This window comes from the organism of the source record quoted next, unplaced genomic scaffold, assembly GCF_019419815.1.
Source record: "Pyrus x bretschneideri cultivar Hongxiangsu unplaced genomic scaffold, Pyrus_bretschneideri_v1 Contig3, whole genome shotgun sequence".
Taxonomy (NCBI): Eukaryota; Viridiplantae; Streptophyta; class Magnoliopsida; order Rosales; family Rosaceae; genus Pyrus; species Pyrus x bretschneideri.
In genome coordinates, this window is record NW_025999612.1 from 13,465,749 (window position 1) to 13,486,116 (window position 20,368).

The following is a 20,368-nucleotide window of genomic DNA, read 5'->3' on the forward strand; positions in this document are numbered from 1 at the left end:
AAATATTACCACTAGGAAATTATGAATCTTTAGGTTTACTCAAGGGTACAGCATCAGTTTTTTTTTTACTTTCAAGTTTGAAGTAACTTTTAAAATCAATCACAATGTTTTAATTTTTCTTTTCACATTGCGTTATAAAGTTTTGAAATCAATTTTTCGTATTCCAAAACAACTAATCACACATTTTGGTTATAATAGCATAAGTGTGGCTTCTACACTGTCTAAAAACATGTCCCATGTTCAATTTACCGAAAGGTCAAATAGTTTGATAACTAACAAACATAAATTCATATAAATTTAGTATCTCGTGATGTAACTTCATATTCCTTTTCCGAATTCACCTAAAACATAAGAGTACGGTTAGCTCTAAATTCAATGAAAGTTTACAGCAGCAGTAAATGTTCAAGTTAGGTGCATGTTTGAAATGTTGAGCTCTTTGCCACGTTGTATTTCCACAAAGAATGTAATTATTTGTAAAACCCTGCTACCTCTGATTTTGATGTTCCAGTCAAAACATCATGATTCATGATGGTAAATACAAAGTGGTACCTCCAACGCTAAATCGGGACGGCTCACATGAAGTGGACATGCCAAGTCAGCAGTTTCTAAAATTAATCAAGCGATGCTATGTGAAAAACTTAAAAACACATGACATCGTGTTATTGATTCCAAGTGCTAATTTCGCCAACCGACAGATGAATTGTGACTACAGGGACGACAGTTCGACTTCCTGGGTGCAGGGACGGAATACCACAAAGGTACTATCACTTGAGAAGGAACCAGGATTAAAACAAGTGATTCCTGTGTATTTGAAAGCCTTCTGGTCACTTCTGTCACCTAAAACTATCTGCACAGCAAGATCAAAGGATAAAAGAAATCTTAGACCTCCCAAAATTTAGAGCACCTAAACTAAATCAAAACTGAAAAAAAAAAAAAAAATGAAAGCCAGATCGAATCTTAGAATTACCGTGTCGGGAGTTGGATAGAGGTAAAGCGAGTGATCGTAATTCCAAATGATGGGTTGTACAGTAAGAGGGAGTGGGCAGAGATGACATTGATGGGTTATGGTGGCAACAAGCTGTGACAAAATGAAAAATCGAGAAACTGTTAAGTTTCCTTGGTGATCATGCACGTTAGTCAACAAGATATTGACAATGTTAGATAGATAGAGAGGGAGAGATGTTACATGCTCAAAGTGATCATCAGTTTCTACTGTACAAGGGGGAACCAGACAGGAACGACGCATTCTGTAGAGCAGATCTTGACGGAAAAATACAACCTCCTTGGCACCCAACTTTAATCTGCATTCAAGAATGGGAAGTCATTGATCAGCAGGACAACTGAAAATACAAGCACAGAAGAAACTTTGTATCTCAAGAACCACAAGGTACCCTGGTGAGAGATAAATTCTTTTGTCTTGGAATTTATTGTAGCCAACAGAATCAGTGCTCAGAAAACACTTACCTGCAAGGATTACTGGAAAATATGGCATTTGGAATGTGAGTTTGAAGCTCTTCCGTTAAATATTTTGGTAAAGCATTCCTGGGCAGAGCTGTTGAAGGGCCTGAAATTATCAAAAAGCAGAGATTAATCAAGTATGTACCTAGACTTTACGCACATTTTTTAAGAAAGACTTTATCTTTGGAGCAGCATATTAAAACAAGCGTCGTATACCTGCATCATCAGGACCTGGGATAAATAGAAAACAACTACCCTCTACTAGCCGTGGATGGGCTGCAATCATCTTCCCTAGCTTACCAAACTGCAACCTGCAGGTCTAGGGAGCTCACTATTGCGTATACTGACGTGAGAAAGAAAGACTATCCAGAGTATCAAAATAAATCTTATCAAAATATTCCTGACCTGAGACTGGAGAAAGAATGAAAAGCAAGATTACATGGGCGAGAGCAAAAATTCCCCATGAGTACAAATAAGCATGGTACAAATTCTTCATCCTCAAAGGCACTGAATACTGTCTCTAGCTTTCCCATAGCCTTGTCAAATAAGAAAAGAATTATCAACGTAATGTTGAGAAACTCTGCGAAAATATACAAGTCATTAGCATATTTCATAAGAAAAAGAATGTTAGTCACCTCTTCATCGTCGAGCCAAATGTCAGATAGTATGACAACATTGTCATTAGCTACTGTCCTATCCAACTTTGCAAGTCTAAGCTGTTTAAAGTGTAAAGGAAACTATATATCCACAATATCCTTTGGCTAGTCTATAAAGTTCAACAATCATATACCAGCTATGTTTACAAAATTTTGAACAAGTCCAAATGACCACAGCAATTTTAGGATACAGTCTCCTCTTCTGTAAGAGAACTACTACCAAAAAATTCATTCCCTGCAATAAATTGGAGGGACTCGTCTCTGGGCTCAAGCGGAGGAAATCCACAAGTAATCACCTTCACAAACAAAATAAGTGATTAGCTAAATCGATTACCACATTATGATATGAAAATTCAGCCTCACAGTAGGCGAGAATAAGTAGTTCCGAGGAGCAGCTAAAAATTGTTCTACCTTGGGAATTACAAGATATTAAGTACTGGTATTTTGAAAACTAAATTCTAGTAAAAGTATGTGCGGTTTTTATTAAGAGTGTAGAGAAGCAAAGGATGTTAGCTAACCTGAAAGACACCCTCTAAAAGCATCTCACCTTCTGCGACAACTATTGTGTTCTCCACGAAAAACCCTGCAGTTATCTGGTATGCATTGTCAAAGAAAATGATCATTTAACACTTTTCATTTGACTGAACCTCAACTTTGGAGTTTACGATTCAGGCATAGACATAACTCATGGCATAACTGAGTCTCTATCAAAAAGACACGGAATCAATGAGGGTCATAAAATCAACACTGAGGTTATCAATGCTTAGAGTGCGTAAAGGATATTGCATTCGATAAGTCGATTTCCACAGACGAAGAAAGGTCTTCCAAGTAAAAATGGCCATCCTCCAACTGAGATATCAGACCCATCACCCATCTCCTTCCGGTTTGCCCAATCAGAGACTGAATTGGAGATATCTGACCAGCATATCATATATATAAAGTTATTCAATTCAACCTTGGCGCTTAAAGGACCCCAATCAGAGTTGCTCAAAGAAATAAAATGTGAGTACCAACCTCGCGGCGACCTGAATCCGACGATTTAGAACCAAATGCTGGTCTGGAAAACTCCTTTTGGCGAGAGATAATCTGGGAGAGCAAGAGAAACCTATCCTTGTACAGAGCCGATTTAGCTGATGCTTCGCCATGAATAGATAATCTCCCAGTATGCCTAAAATCAACCCGAAAAACGAAAAGAAAAACACATTGGCCTGTTGAACACATTCACGTTACAAAGAATTAATGAATTGGTTGGCCAAAAAGAAACATACTTGTAGAAACTTTTCTTGATGGGATCGTATCGGAACTTTGGGACCTTGAAGGCATCAATTATGTGCCAATCAGGTTCAGAGGTACTACTACCACCGTCATCATCGCCGTCGTAGACGGCTGCATCAGCACGCGACAGTTTGGTAACGAGGCGGTGCACCGTCTCCTTGTCCTTTCCTGCAATCCCCAAGAAAAAGACGCAATCTTTTGTTTAGGAAGAAGAAGAGGAAATTGAAAATGATGAAGAAAAGGTGAAAATTGGAAGAAAAAATGGGGGGATTACGGGGTTGGGTCTCGAGGAAGTCGAGGAGGAGATCGATGGCATCGTCGTCGGGAGCAGAGTCGTCGAAATTGGACGCGAAAGAGAGGATCTCGTCGACGGCGTCCGGGTCAAGCGTGTACCCTCTGATCTTGCACTTCCTCTGCACCTTCTTCCTCCCCGAGCTGCTCATTTCTCTCTCTCTCTCTTCAGATTGGTAAGAGCTAAACCTAAAGGTACGGGGTTTCAGCGGCGTTTGGGGTTTTTGCTTGTTTTGGGCGGGAAAATGTCATTCTTCCCTCTTTTTCCACATGAGGCGGGAAAATATATCATCTACTTACGCGAAGTTCCCATTATGCCCCTGTTTTGTTTACAATCGCATTAAATTTAAATTTTAAAACATGATATATATATATATATATATATTTTTTTAGTAAATCAATATTTTTACAAGAGGGAGAGTTCAATTAAACCACCTGATGGACAACCTAATTTGGTAGTCATTCATAAAATTCGAACCTAAAACCTCTTATTTCCAAATTTAAAAAAATACAATCAGACCGTAGTACTGACTGGCAACATAATACATATATTTAAATTTAAATTGTATCATCTACTTAATCTTTATTATTTGTTGCAAATTATATGTTTGGGAACGTTGGCAACTTTAATTTAATGAGATTTTCCAATGGAATAGTGTTCGAAGTTCTATCGAATCCTTTGAAGTTTTGTTTTTCCAACTAACTAATTATTGACAGCGAGTAGTAATTTTCGTCTCAATATTTGAACATAATATAAGTCCGAATCCCAACAATAAATAAATAAAAATTCACTTTCCGCAAAAAAAAAAAAAAAAAAAAAAAAAAAAGATTAGTTTTATAGTTCAAGCTCTATAACTTTGTGGGTTTTTTATTTCCATTAAAATTAGATACAAACAAGGGCCAAAGGCTAAACATTAGCTTCCCTCTGCTTAAAAATTCTAATCTTCACGTAATTACCTCCATCTGGGGAACATCTCGTGTCTAGCAGCCGGATCACTTGTCCGGCCGGCAACACAGGACCGAGACGTCCTTGTATTATTGTATGACCGAGACCCACCTCTGGTTCCATTGTGAGAGGGGTGCCGGCTGCCCATTCGCAAGTTGTCCATCTCGGACCTGTATATCAATCATCATTGGAACCAAGGCAGAAACACAATGTTGATTTCTGAATTTTCATCACCGCATTTTCTCCACCTTCTCATCACCCTCAACTAGCAGCTCTTCTAATCCTCCTTCCGTAATCCTTCGCAAAAACAATCCAAAATACAACATTCGGGACTTATTGGCAGAAAATTCTCCATGTTGGGTTTGAACTAAATTCACTCCAGTTCCAGCCCAAGGCATAGCTGACCTGGTACAGCATCAAGATTTTATCTCAAAACATCAGGGAAATTGGTACAAACTTCATCAGCGCTCTCTCAAACTCGTGCTCTTCCGTTTCTTGTTCAATGCAAAACGTCTTGCCATAGAAGGATTATAGAACTTTCTCATACGACTCGAAAGCCTGTGAATGGATCGAAGACCACCAACCACTGAAAGCTCCGTCACAAACGAATCAAACTTGCTGTAAGGCAATTTCATTTCCTTGTTTACAACGTCTTCCAATAGGCAACATGCATCTTCCACTTTATTGCAATAAAAAAGCCCTTCAATCATCATGCAGTAAGTATCAGTGTCCTGTGCGCAGCCCCTCTTATCCATCTCATGCCAAGTCTCAAATGCTCCATCAGGATCACTCATCTCAAAATACATTGAAATCAGCATGTTATAAGTCTGCACACTAGGCATACAACCTCCATCTATCATCCTTCCGTAAAGCCTAAGTGCTTCATCTCTCTTGTTATTGTTACAAAGGACCTTGAGAAAACAGTTATATGTAACTATGTCAGGAGGGTAACCTTTGTTCCCCATCTCTTGCAAAAACTTACAAGCCTCCACCACCTTCCCGGCCAAACACATCCCTTCAAGTAGCTCCTTGTATGAAGAAACATCAGGATGACAACCACTGTTTATCATGCTGGACAGCCAATCATAATTGCATAAGTTTTTGTGGTGGGAGAAGAAAGCGTAGAACCTTTCGTTCGCATGAATTCAAAAACTTAAGTTGCCTCAGAAACTATCCCTTGTAAGACATATTCTGAAATCAAACAACAAGATATTAGGATCACGAACAAATCAAATCAATATAAAATAGAGATGAACTAAATATATTGAACTTATCTGTAGAATACGAAAGACATGGCTCTTCCAGATGACAAAAGATGAGTTCACAAGGTTGCCTTCTCCTTCTAATACTCCAAAATATCCCTCTACTATATGAATATGTTTTAGTATTCTGAGGAATTCAACGTATGGAAGCAGGAACTTAACCTAGTATTTATATACCCTTGGGATTTGATCACAGCCGGCCTATTATTGGTTGTGAAAATCAAACCCTATCACTTAAGTGTTCAAGTCCCACCATGATACTATATCTTTCTAACGAAATCCATCAGATTTCTTTAGGTCAATTGCAAAGGATAAGACTCCATAATCTTTATTTCATTAGGACTGTCAAATTACTTAAATTGTTAACAGCTCAATAAACAAGTGGCCTACAACATAAGTAAGCCAATACATCATTCATTGTCATTCACAACCTTATATCCCTGCCTTGCAAAAGGCATCAATGGCAGTAGTGTATGTGAAATTATCAGGTGTATGACCCTCTTGGATCGTCTCTTCCAGCAGCCTCATTCCTCTAGTCAGGTTCCTAACTCTACATCAACCAAAAAACAAATTGTTGTATGTATTAGCATCAGGCTTAACCTTTTTCTGTTGGAAAATCAAATCAAAACAGGTTGTTAATGGTTAAAGCAAGTTGTTAGTTTCTTTCCAGGTTGTTTCCAGCAACTACAAAGATCATTGCTCCCTCCATCTGTTAGCCGAAAGCTGATTACAAGACAGCAGTGTGCTGCCATGTGATGTATTAGCCGAAAGAGTGTTGATTGCAAGCTGGAAAGATAGCTGCATATGAGTGCTAGACTGTCCAAAGTTCCTGCATGTTTTAAAGGGTGTAAAGATGTTAAACACCCCATTCATTGCATGTGTTGTTGCATTGTTTATTAATTTCTGTTTTGTATAAATAGGCCATCTTGCTAAGCTTTAGATCATCCCATCCGAATCCCATTTCCCATTCATTTAATTTCAGCTTGTAAGCTATTGAGTTTGTAAACTCTCTTTTCATAAATCTAAGTGCAAGTGTTTTACGAAAGCTTGTTGCTTCCCTCCTTTCTCTATTTCTCTATTTCTCTATTTCTTTCCTTGTCCAATTTTATTGAGAGTGAAAGTGAGAGGTGTGATAGAGTTTGTAAACTTATCACCCACATCTATTTTGGTATTGAGTTAGCAAACTCTTGTGAATACCAACATTTTCCTCACCCTCCGTAACATGTCTTGGGCATCCTGAACCAGACTAGATTTACACAAAGCATCCAACAGCAGGTTCAAGGCATTGATTTCCGGCTGCGTCTTCGCCCTTATCCTCTTCTTCTTGGCAAATTTCTGCAGATACGTGTGATGCTTTTCCGTGTATTGCTTCAAAATCTTTAAAAGAACCTCAACGGGAACCTTATTCTTGTCATGCGTCTTCGTATAATCCAGTAAATCACAAACAATTCGAAACTGCTTCACCTTATACCTCGTGCACGACAATATATCAAGCACTCGAACAACCAATGGAGTAGTCAATGGTAAACCAACTTGATCAAGAGCTTTCTCCATATCACAATACGAGTGAGAGTTATCCATAATCGCCTTGTACAACTTATCGACATCATTTTCTATTAACTTTCCTTCGTCACCAACCCCATCAAAATCCAAACTTGACCGACTACAACACTTTCTGAACAAAAAGGACGCACATTGACCTTAAATCCAGCAAGAACATCCATGGGTTGCGAAACTTTGACAAAACTTAAACCAGGGGTCCCTAGAAATGGCATGAAATGATAACATGAGCACGCAGAGAGCATGTAATTTCGAAAACTTGATGTGGGTTCAATCGGGGATCTCAAATATCCAAAGAAATTGGCATTAGAAGTGCGGAGGGACAATGAGTGGCTCTTGAAAGTCAATAAATTGATAAAATATAGGCCTCACTGGTTTAGACCCAGAGCTAATGAGTCAGTTGGATAATGATAAACACAAAAACCCAGTAGTAATTTTTGAGAGGGAGAGGGAGAGGGGGGAAGTTTTGCAGAAAACAGAGAGTATTCACTCTCCAGCAGCGGATGGGCGTTTTGAAGTGGGCACTGGACGGTGGCTTAGTTAGAGAGTGTGTTTTGGTAGGCCTGGGCGTTTAGGGCTGGGAGACAGGGATCCAGTGGAAGAGGCCTCTTATTTGTCTATCAGGCTTGTTTGGTGACTCAGTGAGAGAGTTTTGCGTGTCATATTTTTTGTGGACCGAGCTCATCTTGTTTTGCACTTTAAAAATCTGTCTCGTTTTCTGTGAGAGGAATCGTTTTTATTTTGTATGCAAAGAGTCCGTCTCGTTTTCTGTGAGAGGAATCCGTTTTCATTTTTGCACTCACTAAGCAAGACTTTAGGGAAATATTTTGCGTCAGAATTAAAGAAACTGTTGCAAGACTTTTGAATGTGATTCTAACGTTTTTTAGATTCCAAAATCATTTTTTATTGATTTTTAAAATTGAAAAATAGAAAAAAGAATATAAACTAGTAGTGGGCCCCCAAAGAGATTTGTAGGTATTGAAAATCTTAAGAATGTTCTAAATTAATTTTATTAAAGGTGTGATGCGGCTAGAATAACTCAAATTTTGGGTTATATTGAATCTTGTAAAAATCATCAAAATTCATCGGAAAATGTGAGTTATAACCTCACAGTTGTGAAAAAAATTGAAATGTTTAGTTTTAGGAAATATTTTGCCTACGAGTGAATGAAAATGTTGTAAGACCTTTAGATGTGATCCTACCGTTTATAAGGTCTCGGAACTATTTTTTTATTGATTTTTAAAGTTGAAAAAATAGAAAAATTACTGCAAGACGTAGTCACCAAAAGCATGTTGAGCGAAGTCATGAGCATTAGGATTGTCCATGATCAAACTTCTAATTAACTCCGCATAAGTATCCCACCGGGCATGCTAAAATGTTCTCTCCCTAAATTAGCCATGAGCCTTGCTGGTAGGCCGGAAATTTACTTAAATATGAAATTGGAGATTCAAGCGCGCCACTATTAGTTATCGCTGGAAGACGAGATTTTGAGTGATGGAGATTGCCTTTAATTGACTTCTAACCAAAAGATTGTGGCATTAAGTGGGAGTGGCTCAACTTTAAGTTCTTTCGTTGCCTTGCTTATTAAGAATTTTACTTATGTATATAATTAAATCACAAGAGCTCAGCTGCTCAAGCCTTGATTCAAATAGAAAGAGAAATTGCTTAAGTGTTTTGTATTAAAATAACAATGATAAATCAAAAAGAGATCTTATATTGAAGTGCTGGTAACTATTACAAGAGAGAGGGAGAGAGAGAAATTTAATTACGAATACTTATAAAGACAACACAACTATGATGAGAGAACTTACACTATTGAGTAAAGCTTTGAAATAAAAGGTTGCTAAATAAAATAAAGCTTTAATTTGAAAATGAAAGATTGCAACAATTGGTTTTGAGAGATTGAGCGCCCTCTCTCTTCTCGCATACTCTTCTACCATAAACGCTAGCCTTCGTCGTCCTCACCAAAATATCTTCTTTTTTACATTGCCTCAGATACCACATGACTTTTCACCATTCAAAGACAAGTTTGCACTTAATCGTCCTTAATCATAAAAAATAGATAATGCTAGAGAGATCAAATTTTTAAACAAAATTTGTAAATCAAATGATGTGTCACTAATAAGAAACCAGCATGTTAATCGACACTTAATTAATAACCCAATCATCTACAATCACATAATTTAGTTTGCAAATTTATTTTAAAAATTTTGATTTCCCTAACATTACTCGTTAAAAATACCAAAACCAACTTAGAATAGTGGGTTCCAAACACACAGTTTCTGGGAAACCTACAGTAGTAGAGCACAGAGGGAAAGCTGATCCTCTTATACATGCATAATTTTACAGAGTCGGGAAAAAGTTGAGAACAAGCCAGTACCGTCCTTACGATTACACAGGCAAATCAAATAAGTCCTCAATTATTGAAGAAACCAAACACGATCACACCTTAAAATATTGCCTAGCATACGCCTGTTTTTCTCCCATTCACAAACTCCTTCCAGCGCGACACTACCTGTTGCTCAATCTCTGTCGCACTCTTATGAACAATAGGCTTCACAACCCCCTTGCTGCCGCTGACTACTTCGTCGACAGTAGCCGTGACATGGGCGATTTTGCTAGACACGTGGCTCGGGAGTGTGTCTATTTCCCTCATAACTTTGTCAATGTCTGAGACGAGCCTCTCCGCCAAACCCCTGCTGAAATCCTCCCTAATAACCACGCGAAGAACAGCTACATGTTCTGCATTGGCTGGCATCGTGTAGGCTGGAACTATCCATCCGAACTTCCTCAAACTATCGGCTACCTCGAACACAGTGTGCTTGCTGCTGTCTTTTAGAGAAAATGCCACAAGGGGCACTCCTATGTCTTTGGAGAGTATTTCAAACCGCCCTGTTTTCTCTAGTCCTTCTCTCAGCAATCTTGTATTCTCCATGCAGTTTATCATCACATTTTTGTAACCCTAATATATTTCGGGAAACAGTAACAAATTACTCAGACAATAAAACATCATGTTGTGTAAAATCAAACCGGAGAACATTTTGGCTAACGTAGGTTTTTATGCATGAAATGGTAGCAAAGTTTACCTCAAAACCTAGTCGAATGAACTGATAATACTGAGCAATTATCTGGCTAGAACCTGCATGCAGTACAACATATATATGATGGAAGAATTACAATATGTGGTGAAGGTTAAGGGATCTTTTAGGGACTGATTGTATAGTAAGCACTTTTGCTCATAAGATTCAGCTTGGAATACGGAGATATAAGCACTGTGCTTCCATAGGAAGCACATGAAAATGTTTCCTCAAGAAGCGAATAGGCGCATATCGAGAAAGTGTTTTTGCGACCCAAAAGCAAACTAATTAACCAATCTTTACGAGCAAATGTGTACATACTCCATAGTACCTATTGATAGATAAAAGTATAATTCAATATACCTTTAGAAAAGTTGAGGGTGAAAGTGGGCTGATCAGATCCAAGGTAATTGATGTGAAACACAAGCTCGTCCGGCAAGTCCTCCTTACTCCTCCACACAACCCATCCAACACCGGCATATACAAGGCCATACTTGTGGCCACTCACATTGATGCTCTTGACTAACGACAAGCGGAAATCCCACTCGAGCTCAGGATACAGAAACGGAGCAATAAAGCCTCCGCTGGCAGCATCGACATGAATGGGAGTATCCCATCCCGTCTGCTTGTTCTTTTGAGCAAGGAGATCATTAAGGAGCTTCACGTCTTCGAACTCTCCTGTTAGGGTTGAGCCTAGAATAGCAGCAACACAGATAGTATTCTCATCAACCATCTCAACAGCTTTCGTAGGGTCCATCACATAGTATCCCTCCGAAAGCTTCACCTCCTTCAGCTCAACTTCAAAATACCTCGCGAATTTTTCCCAACAAACCTGCGAAACATATTTTGATCGAGAAATAACAGTAGGCATGTGTCAATAACCCTTTAAATCTCAATTGAATACAGCTCGTAAATGCAAGTCATCAGAGAAAGAATTCTGACCTGCACATTAGCTCCAGTGACTATGTTGGGCTTATCAGAAGGCTTTCCCTCTCGTTTTCTCTTGTGTTGCCACTTCCTTTTGAAAGCTAGACCTGCCAACATTATTGCCTCTGAAGAACCTACTGTTGACACACCAACGGCAGTTTCGCCGTCTCCAATGGGAGCATTAAACAGATTTGCGATCATATTCACACACCGATTCTACATTTAAAGAGAAATAGAAAGAAATGTCAAGATTAACAAGCATGTCAAGTATGAATTGGGACAATATATATAACAACAATCTTCTCATCCTGCAACTTTTAACTTAGAATTATTAGGTTTATAAATTATTGTAATGTTTAAAAGCATATTTCTTTTGGAGAATATGCTGGTTTTACAGCGAGGAGCGAGGAGTTATTATGCTACGAATAAAAGTTCTAATAAATTTTTTTTTCTGTTCACATAGCATCAACAATCTTTTAAAATTTCAATTGACGCAATGAATATACAAGAATAATTTTGATTAAAAAAAATAAAAGATATATATGAAGGGTAATGCTAAGGAGATCAAAATTTTAAATCATATTTGGTAAACCAAATGATGTGATTGTTAATGATTGAATTATTACATAAGTGTTGATTAACGTGACTATTTTTTATTAATAACACATCATTTAATTTTAAAAATATGATTTAAAATTTTGATCTCCATAACATTATCTAATATGGAATAGCGTGCATGTGCATTGGAAAATGGAAATAACCCAAACATATGCATCCAAATTAAGAGTTTAATTTCTTAAAAGATAAGGACTACTAATAAAATATACTGTTACTGGTGTTATGGAGCATGGACCATGCAATCCACTCTCGGTGGATGTTCTAATATTAAGCCACGAAGTCATCAGGGCCTGCACACGGTGCAGCCATACGCTAATTTCTGCAGTCAAAGTTGAAGGTTGCTGTCAATACATAATGAATTGTTATCCTATCCTCAGTCTTCCTCTCACCCATAGATATACGTAACGCTAATGTTTGACTTGCATCCTCCAATACTTCCGCCTAGATCTCGATGGCGTCTAAATTTGTTTGCAAATTAAGTTAACTTTGTTATAGTTAATATTTACATAGCGAGTAGTGAAGAAATACGTGCGAGAGGCTCTATATGCAACCAGTTGTATGTATTTTTCACTTTCGACGAAAGATATACAGAAAAGACATATGCAATATACAACCGATAACGCAAAATTTTTACCGTAGAAGTATAAGAAATGATAGATGGACTAGCTGACCTGGAGTTCAGTGGTGACAGGGTACTCATCCATGTCGACGTAGTTTTTGTTCATGGAAGCCATCATCAGCCGATCGCATTCGGGCTCCATCCACGTCGTCACGAACGACGCCAAGTTCAGCCGCGGATTCCCGTCCAGCATGAGCTCATCGTTTATTATCTGATACGCCGCGTCCTTTGGTATCGACGTCGCCGGCATCTGAAACCTACACAATTACACGTACGCATGGCTTAATTCTTGATAAAAACTCGGTACCTTTTCACTAATTACTTAGTATTTATAAATATTAAAAAAAAAGGGGTATTAAGGAATTAAAGAGTGGAAGAACATACTTAGGGAGGTCGTTACGCACATATCTGGAAGCAAAGGTACAGTTCACCAGCTCTCCAAGACGGTCACCGGATGTCGTTGAGATCGCCATCTTAATAAATTATTAAATTTTAGGAAGAAAGAAGAAGAAATTAGGGAACAAAAATATGGAGCCTGGTTGCAGACTTGCAGTTGCAGGTAGTGAGAGGGTGGAGGAGGAACTGAGGAGAAGTTGATTATTTGCCTTTATACTGTTCCCTCAAAACTTTGTGCGAGAAAAGAAAGGCTAGCCGAATAATAAAGCATAACGTAAAGCAGAATTAAGGACACGTACTGAAAATGATTGGCCAAGTTGCCCATTTTACCCTGCTTTATTTTAAAGCGTCGCTACCGACTCATCTATCTGCTATCCTCCCCCAGCTCGTTTTGATTTCTGTCCACCTTTGGGTCGGTAGGAAAGGACAGAAAGTCTTCAAGCGCACGTGGAGTCTATTCATTGGGTTAAATTCTTTTTATGACAGTGAACCCAATGTGGACCCATTAATGGTTTCGCGTGCATTTGTAGTAAACATACGTGGTTAAACTCTTGTACTGCAAGTTCAATAAAAATTTGTCACGTTTAAAAAAGTATTTACAATTGGAGTGAGTTTGAGGGGCTTTCTGTCTTCCTGAAGTTTTTCTCAGTATTCCAGGTATTAAACCATTCATATTTGTAGTTAAACTCTAAATTACAATGCATGAACTAATTAGCTTTAAGGATATGGCAAATGATTTGGAACTTTGAAGTAATTTGGTCCAGTAATGGAAATGGAGTAACGGGATCGGATTAAACCAGAAACTATGCAATCAATCGTCTTTTACACAAATGAAAATGATTTTCGGTTGAAAGAGAAAGAAAGGAAGCAAGCAAAGAAAGAAACAAAAGAAGGAATTGTCGTTGGTAGTGAAGTTGACTGACTGGTGGTGGTTGGCTTCTCTCGTCGTTCGACTGAAACTTCGTAAAACAAAACAAAACTTTGAATAAAAAAGGTGAATTGCTAATTTAGTTTATGAATTATAATTTGAGTAAAAATTAAATTTTGTAATCATCTTTTTAGGAAAATTATTTCTTATATTATAAAATTTGTTTATTACATCTTTAATATTATATTCAAAATTATATATTAGAAGGTAGATTGGTAATTTTCATAAAAAATAATGTATAAAGTTAATTTTGAAAGAGAAATTAAATGTTAGCTTCGCAACCTATATGAAATGTTAAGAGCTTATAGACGAGAAAATGATGGTATACACTCTAAAGTGTGTCAAGTGACTTAAGTTAACGAAAAATTAGATAGTATGGATGAAATTAGTAATTTTTAATGAATTTAGGAACTTATTTTACCCAAAAAAATAATTTAAGAACCTAATTTTTATTAAAGTGATCATTTAGAGACTAAATCAACATTTCACTCGAGTAAGAATACTCGATCACGTTATCTATAAAACACTTTTCATAAAATTGTAAATTTTATAATTTTGGTTTCATCAGATATTGTCCTAATTTCTCCTCCTATGAGTTGTCCTACTAATAGCCCTACCAAGATTTCTCTTGCAAACATGATATTGTTCATGCATAGCATACTTGTCCAACAAGAGAGATTTTTTAACATGCCGTAAATATAGCTCAGTACAACAAATGTAATAGCCTAAATTAATTGAAAACTTAAAAAAATTGAAATATGACATTTAGTGTGCCAGACCGTATTTCCAACACTCTAAAAAATTTCTCATCAAGCAAAAGGTAGTGCCAAACCAATCCATCAATCAAATTTTCAAATATCATAATTATAGATGAGCAAAATTTCCACATAGCACTCTATCGTGTAACGAAAAGTGTATTCCTTAATTATCTCTCTCTCTCTCTCTCTATCACATTATCATAGCTTTGAATACACACAAACTTTTGCCTCATCTGTAACCCTGTGACGCATTACCACCAACCAAAAATTGAAACAAATTTCAAAGGAGAAATAAAAAATGGGAGGAATGATTACTATTTGCTGACTTAGAGTACTAAGAGTACTAAAAGACATTGTGCTGTTCTAATTCCTATGGCTTAAAAACTAAAGTACAAGGTTTTCACCTGTGATCTCACATAAAATTACTTACCACCACTTTGTATTCGTAATTTGGACTTTGCAGTTTGGAGGCATGTACGCATACAGATACATAAACTTTCTAGTTTCTTCCTTTAACGTCTGATCGGTATATGGGTAGTGTGTCAAAAACTGGACAAACAAGAAGTTCTTCACATCAGAAACTTTCTTATTCTAATAGGAAATACACAAGAGGGAACCTTTTGCAAATCTTCAACTAAGCATAGACGTTTTCACTAAAAGCGCGCTAAACAGGCACTGAAGAGACGCTAAGACGTGTTTTAGTACCTATTGAGCACCCCTTAAGTGAAAAAAGTTGTATCTGTGTATACTCACCTGACTTCTAGTTTTAGGGGCTTTCCACCATTTCTAGTTTTCTCTTTCTAGAAGCAATGCCATTTTCTGATCCCATCTACACACAGCAAGTACAAATAAGCAATTGTTAAATCCACATGAACAAAGTAAAACAGGAAAAGTTACTACTTGAAGAAGATGCAAGATCATCTGGACTAGTATATATCAACAAATTGTTCTGTTCAAACTTCAAAACCAATCAAGCAAGCAAACTATTGTTTTATGGTTTCAACTTAGGAAGTGACCCCCGCACGACCCTTCTCTCCCATGCATCTTTTGATTGAATAAAACAAAAGAGAATCAACGAACATAAATTCATAGGCTTTTGCAAAAGAAGAAAAAAGGCGTGCATAAATTTTCCTCCAACTTTCTTGATTGCTAAATAAGCTATCTTCATGTGTTCTGGTTTGACCTATGTTATTCTGAAATCACATACAATGGACATGCAAAATGTACTTGTCCAGTGCAATTGTTGCACTAACAAAGTAACAGTAATTAAGGGTAACTTTCTGATACAGAAAACTAGCAATCGGTTGAAGATTTTATATTACCAGAGGAGGAGGATCAGCACAATCAGAATGAGATGGGTCCAAAACAACAGCAAGAGAACAATCCCCGTCATCAGTTTCAACTTCAGACAGTGGAGTCCTGCAACATTATAGTCGATTTATAAGAACTCAATTAAACAGATAGTACTAGCCAATACGACAGGCGAACAAAACAAGAATCAATTGAGCAGACTAATGCTACCAGCATAACATACTTAGGAATTTGATCACACCAGTCAGGAACTTCTGCTTGATAGGCTTCACCAATCCGAACTTTAGACGCAAATGGCTCGGGGTACTTCAACATAACTGCTATTGGACCCAGCTCAAATTTACACGTTAAGCCAAACCTCAAACCCATGCTACTAGGAGATTTCAGGAAAGAATCGTTCTGCAACTTTTCGGACAAAATTTTGGAACAGGAACCGCAAAACCAGTCGTCAACTGGAAAAACCACTCGGGGCTTGCAGCATTTTACATGAAACGCTTCTTCGCAGCGATCACAAATTAGCATATTTGATATACTTTCAGAACGACGACAACGCTTACACGACTGAACATCTCCACCGAGGCCGATGTCAATTCCCAAAACTTGAGGGGAACGAGTTTTTCTAAGGGGAACATTCTTGATCTCGTAACTTTGAAGTATAGGGATGCAAAGGTCGTTTTTGCCCGCTTCAACTGAACCCGGGATAGTGCTCTTAAGTACCATTGCTAGTTCCACCTTTCTTTAATTCAAAGAAACACAAGCACAACAATGGCATTAATTAGAAACTAATCCAGAGCAGCTGTAAATGAAATATTCGATTTTATTTACGGTGCGACAATATAAACTACTCTAACCTACGCAGATTCGAATTTGTGTCGAAGTGCATGCAAACTGTCCAGTCCAGAGGACCTAATGCACGTCTATACGAATGCAAAATTAATGGAAATTTGCATGTTTGATATCCTTCTTGAATTTGATTCTTTGTTTTGAAAAACGATGAATGTAGCTAAACTATTTAATACTCATCAGTTTCCAAAACAAAAAAGTTGGATTCAAGAAGAATACTGAACAACTGCTAATTAATGGTGTTTCTTTTTATAACAAATGAACTATCATATTATGCACAGCAGAATTAGCTTAAATCTAAAACCCCTAGCATTAATAGAGAACAATCATCTCCAAAACTATAAAATATAAAGGCATTAATAATTAATAACCCGGCCAGATGGAATCAAGTTCCAGAAGAAAATAAAGAGGAATTAAATCTGTGGAATTCTATAAATTCAGGGCTTTGAATTGATAAAAAAGGAGGAGGAATTAGCACTTACCAGATATGGATCCACAGCGGCTCTTCGTTTTTTCTTGGTTTCTTGGGTAATATTTGGAAAGGAAAATGTGGCTCCTCGCTTTGATATCAGGCGGGCAGCGAACTGCAGCAAATATTAACTCATTTTTGAAATTGTGGGCCCGACCCACTAACGAAATATTTCAATTTGGCTCCAAAAAAAACCTCCCGCCAATGTTATTACTATTTGAAATTTTCACTTTTAAAAAGAGTGTGGCAGCTACAGCTACACACCAACCCGAAAGATAGACACACGGAGATTTAAATTAGATTGAAATTGGAATTGCTTTAGTATGCAAGTTGGTGGTAAAGAATTGTGTTAAAAATAAAATTTCTTAATTACCTTTTAATTTAATTTTTATTTGATAAAATAAAAGAAAATTGGTCAATTGAGACTAAATAAGACAAAAATAACAATTTCAAAGAGCAAAGCGAGACAAAATTAATTTTATCGAGTAAAATAAGACTAAATGACAGTTTTAGAAGCAAATCAATTAATAAGTTTTTTTTACCAAAAAATAACTATTTATTTAAAGGGAATTTAGTCAATTTATTCAAATGCGGCATACTAATTGGCATTTGAAGAAAAATAAGTAGTACAAGGAGAAATATGTCCATCCCTTAACTGTATAAATTTCATAATCTAAAGGCTAATGCTAGGTATAATCAATTTATAAATAAAATTTACAAAGGGCAGCCTATTCACTCATTCGCATTCGAAATCTCCATCTTTAATTAGGAGGATCTTAAAATAAAGTTTGTATGCCAAACCTAGTTAGAAGCGTTTTTTGGGTGTCAGAAAACACTTTTAGCAACTCAAGTCTATTCAACCGGGAAAAACCCAAACGGGAAGTTTCTGTAGGAAATCAAATACCAATGAGGAAAAACCAAAAGCAGATACCTTTAAGGCTTTAACCAGACCTCGGTGTTGGGTGGCAAATTGGGAAGATCCCATTTATGAATTGGAGTTGGAAACTGACAAGTGATTATTGATAACAATTAACAAACACTAATTAAGCAACTGTCAATTTCTAGTCAGGAAAATTACATAAATAAACAGCAATCTGTAATCGTATATATATAGAAATATATACGAGGCAAAGAGGAAGAAGTGAAATGGGTTTTACTTGTCCGAGAGAGAAGGTGTGGAAACGGATGGAGTCGATATGCGATGCCCACGGAGGAGGAGTGTAGGCCTTTTTCGTCAGGAAGTCCATCGCCACCGCCTTCGCTGCCGTATCGGAGCTGTTCTTGGTGTTGACTGCCACTTCCATTTCTGTGAATCTGATGAGACTGAAAGTCTAAAACAATCTGAGAAAGAGCTGCAGCTTTGGAAATATTTTCATGCAGCTTTGGAATTTGGAAGCATTGGAAACAAAGACCTTTGTCTGCTACTGCAAGGCACCATCCACGTGAAGGTGAAGACCAAGGTAACGTTAAGATGCCATGCAACTTCAATTCCCACGTGAACAAGCCAAAGAAGATGGCATGCAGTAAGAGACATCGAGTTCCAAGCCAACACCAAAGAGGGCACCAAATTACTTATTTCATTATAAAAACAAGTTGTGGAACCAACTGCAAGATTGAGATACGTAGAATGAGATAGCAGTCAAGATTGAGATACCTGCAGCCACTGCAGTTGCACGACAGTGGTTGCTTTGGATGCTGCCTATCGTCACGACACAGTCCGCACCCTTCTCCACCGCATCTGCCATCAAGAACTCCAAGTTTCTGACTTTGTTACCGCTCAGCTGCATTCCCGTAAGATCATCACGCTAGATATTTGCAAATACTTCTGTCAGTGTAGAACCAGGTAAGTGAAGACATAAAACCAAAGTAACAACTCAAATAATAACACCTCAAAAATCGCTAACTATAATTTTACACATAAGTCATGGGGGACATAAAATCCACAAATCCAGCTCTGAACAAAAGATGCAACATTTTTGTCAAATTCGCGGTTAGAAGTATCGATATTTGATCGAGTGAAAGCTTAAAATTAATTTGAGCATTCATCCATAACAATTCAATTTCAAAGTATGTGCATCATTATATATAACACATATGACAAAACCCAAATGGTATTTTTCTATAGGAAAGCAAATCCAAGTGAGAAAAAAGTAAAAGAAAATACCTTTAACCATGTTGGTATTTGACAGTTTACTAACTCAATACCAAATGATGTGGGTGATAGGTTTACAAACTCTATCACACCTCTCACTTTCACTCTCAATAATATTGGACAAACGAAAGGGAATAACAAGCTTGGGGATAACAAACACTTTGAAATATTAGAAAGAGGTTTACAACTCTTTTGGAGCTTACAAGCTGAAATGGAAATGGGAATTGGATTTAATGTTTCGGATGATACACTCTATCATTTAAAGCCTTACGAGAGGCTTATTTATACATTCCAAACAGCAAAGAACCACTCAAGTGCTTTAAATAAAAAAATACAACAACACATACAACCATTCAAACAGATCAAATGAACTTAGAACAATCTGGCACACACACATGCAGCGACAGATGGTGATTACCATCTTTACACCCTTTCACATATGCACCAGCTGCTAGACACTTTTACACACATGCTCTGCATCATTCCTTGCTGTCTTTCAACACCTTTCGGCTAGCACATGGAGGAGACTTTGTTCTTTGTAGCTGGAAAGCAACAAACAGCTAGCAGCAATATTTTACAACCTGTTTTGATTTGAATTTCCAACACACCTCCTCAAATCAAAACGCCTTCATTCCTAGCATTTCACGCAGTAGCCGGAATGATTCAATTGGCAATGGCTTTGTGAAGATGTCTGCCACTTGTTCCTTGGTGTGACAGTAGACAAGTTCAATTGTCTTTTGCTTCACATGGTCCCTTAGAAAATGGAACCTGGTATCAATGTGCTTGCTCCTTCCATGTTGAACAGGATTCTTTGCAAGTTTG

General features: G+C 37.4%; 4 protein-coding genes across 7 annotated transcripts; all 4 read right to left on the reverse strand.

Moving 5' to 3' along the window:
* Nucleotides 1–416: 416 nt before the first annotated feature.
* On the reverse strand, nt 417–3,926 carry LOC103946881 (DNA polymerase epsilon subunit B). Its single transcript, XM_009357696.2, has 13 exons — nt 3,664–3,926; nt 3,383–3,557; nt 3,129–3,282; nt 2,898–3,029; nt 2,633–2,710; nt 2,306–2,410; nt 2,094–2,174; nt 1,864–1,994; nt 1,675–1,769; nt 1,465–1,564; nt 1,187–1,301; nt 968–1,078; nt 417–847 (listed from the first exon to the last, which is right to left on the reverse strand). Exons 1-13 carry the CDS (start codon nt 3,830–3,832, stop codon nt 707–709), a joined length of 1,587 nt encoding a protein of 528 aa, XP_009355971.2. The 5' UTR covers nt 3,833–3,926; the 3' UTR covers nt 417–706.
* A 1,161-nt stretch (nt 3,927–5,087) lies between these two features.
* On the reverse strand, nt 5,088–8,773 carry LOC103946984 (pentatricopeptide repeat-containing protein At1g73400, mitochondrial). Its single transcript, XM_048589453.1, is given in 6 exon segments — nt 5,088–5,707; nt 5,710–5,796; nt 6,320–6,494; nt 7,086–7,543; nt 7,546–7,815; nt 8,731–8,773. Coding segments are annotated over 6 exon segments (1,653 nt in total).
* Nucleotides 8,774–9,757: 984 nt separating this feature from the next.
* LOC103946880 (glutamate decarboxylase 4) lies at nt 9,758–13,307 on the reverse strand. 2 transcript variants are annotated; one of them, XM_009357695.3, is made up of 6 exons: nt 13,074–13,307; nt 12,742–12,946; nt 11,468–11,668; nt 10,889–11,357; nt 10,535–10,587; nt 9,758–10,410 (listed from the first exon to the last, which is right to left on the reverse strand). In XM_009357695.3, exons 1-6 carry the CDS (start codon nt 13,160–13,162, stop codon nt 9,910–9,912), a joined length of 1,518 nt encoding a protein of 505 aa, XP_009355970.2. In that variant the 5' UTR covers nt 13,163–13,307; the 3' UTR covers nt 9,758–9,909. The 2 variants fall into 2 exon arrangements, with proteins under 2 accessions (XP_009355970.2, XP_048445592.1); XM_048589635.1 differs by lacking the exon at nt 13,074–13,307 and adding an exon at nt 12,280–12,389 and having other exon boundaries at nt 12,742–12,883.
* Nucleotides 13,308–14,827: 1,520 nt separating this feature from the next.
* LOC103946879 lies at nt 14,828–19,194 on the reverse strand. Of its 3 annotated transcripts, XM_048589910.1 has the most exons (8): nt 19,049–19,194; nt 18,552–18,876; nt 18,326–18,399; nt 17,408–17,509; nt 16,306–16,818; nt 16,094–16,190; nt 15,525–15,600; nt 14,828–15,320 (listed from the first exon to the last, which is right to left on the reverse strand). In XM_048589910.1, the coding sequence occupies exons 5-7, from the start codon at nt 16,800–16,802 to the stop codon at nt 15,538–15,540; spliced, it is 657 nt and encodes a 218-aa protein (XP_048445867.1). In that variant the 5' UTR covers nt 16,803–16,818; nt 17,408–17,509; nt 18,326–18,399; nt 18,552–18,876; nt 19,049–19,194; the 3' UTR covers nt 14,828–15,320; nt 15,525–15,537. The 3 variants fall into 3 exon arrangements, with proteins under 3 accessions (XP_048445867.1, XP_048445866.1, XP_009355966.2); XM_048589909.1 differs by having other exon boundaries at nt 17,408–18,399; XM_009357691.3 differs by having other exon boundaries at nt 17,408–18,876.
* Nucleotides 19,195–20,368: the final 1,174 nt, after the last annotated feature.

Excerpts from the sequence above, each read along its gene's own strand:
- LOC103946881 (XM_009357696.2), bottom strand. The coding sequence starts at position 3,832 with ATGAGCAGCTCGGGGAGGAAGAAGGTGCAGAGGAAGTGCAAGATCAGA. Across the intron at positions 2,411-2,632 it reads TTTTAGAGGGTGTCTTTCAG|GTGATTACTTGTGGATTTCC; the intron begins GTTAGCTAACAT and ends TTGTTTGTGAAG. Across the intron at positions 848-967 it reads TCTATCCAACTCCCGACACG|ATAGTTTTAGGTGACAGAAG; the intron begins GTAATTCTAAGA and ends CTTGCTGTGCAG.
- LOC103946879 (XM_048589910.1), bottom strand. The coding sequence starts at position 16,802 with ATGGTACTTAAGAGCACTATCCCGGGTTCAGTTGAAGCGGGCAAAAAC. Across the intron at positions 16,191-16,305 it reads TGGTGTGATCAAATTCCTAA|GACTCCACTGTCTGAAGTTG; the intron begins GTATGTTATGCT and ends ATAATGTTGCAG. Across the intron at positions 15,601-16,093 it reads GTGCTGATCCTCCTCCTCTG|ATGGGATCAGAAAATGGCAT; the intron begins GTAATATAAAAT and ends TGCTGTGTGTAG.
- LOC103946880 (XM_009357695.3), bottom strand. The coding sequence starts at position 13,162 with ATGGCGATCTCAACGACATCCGGTGACCGTCTTGGAGAGCTGGTGAAC. Across the intron at positions 11,358-11,467 it reads TCACTGGAGCTAATGTGCAG|GTTTGTTGGGAAAAATTCGC; the intron begins GTCAGAATTCTT and ends TATGTTTCGCAG. Across the intron at positions 10,588-10,888 it reads CACCCTCAACTTTTCTAAAG|GTTCTAGCCAGATAATTGCT; the intron begins GTATATTGAATT and ends TACTGCATGCAG.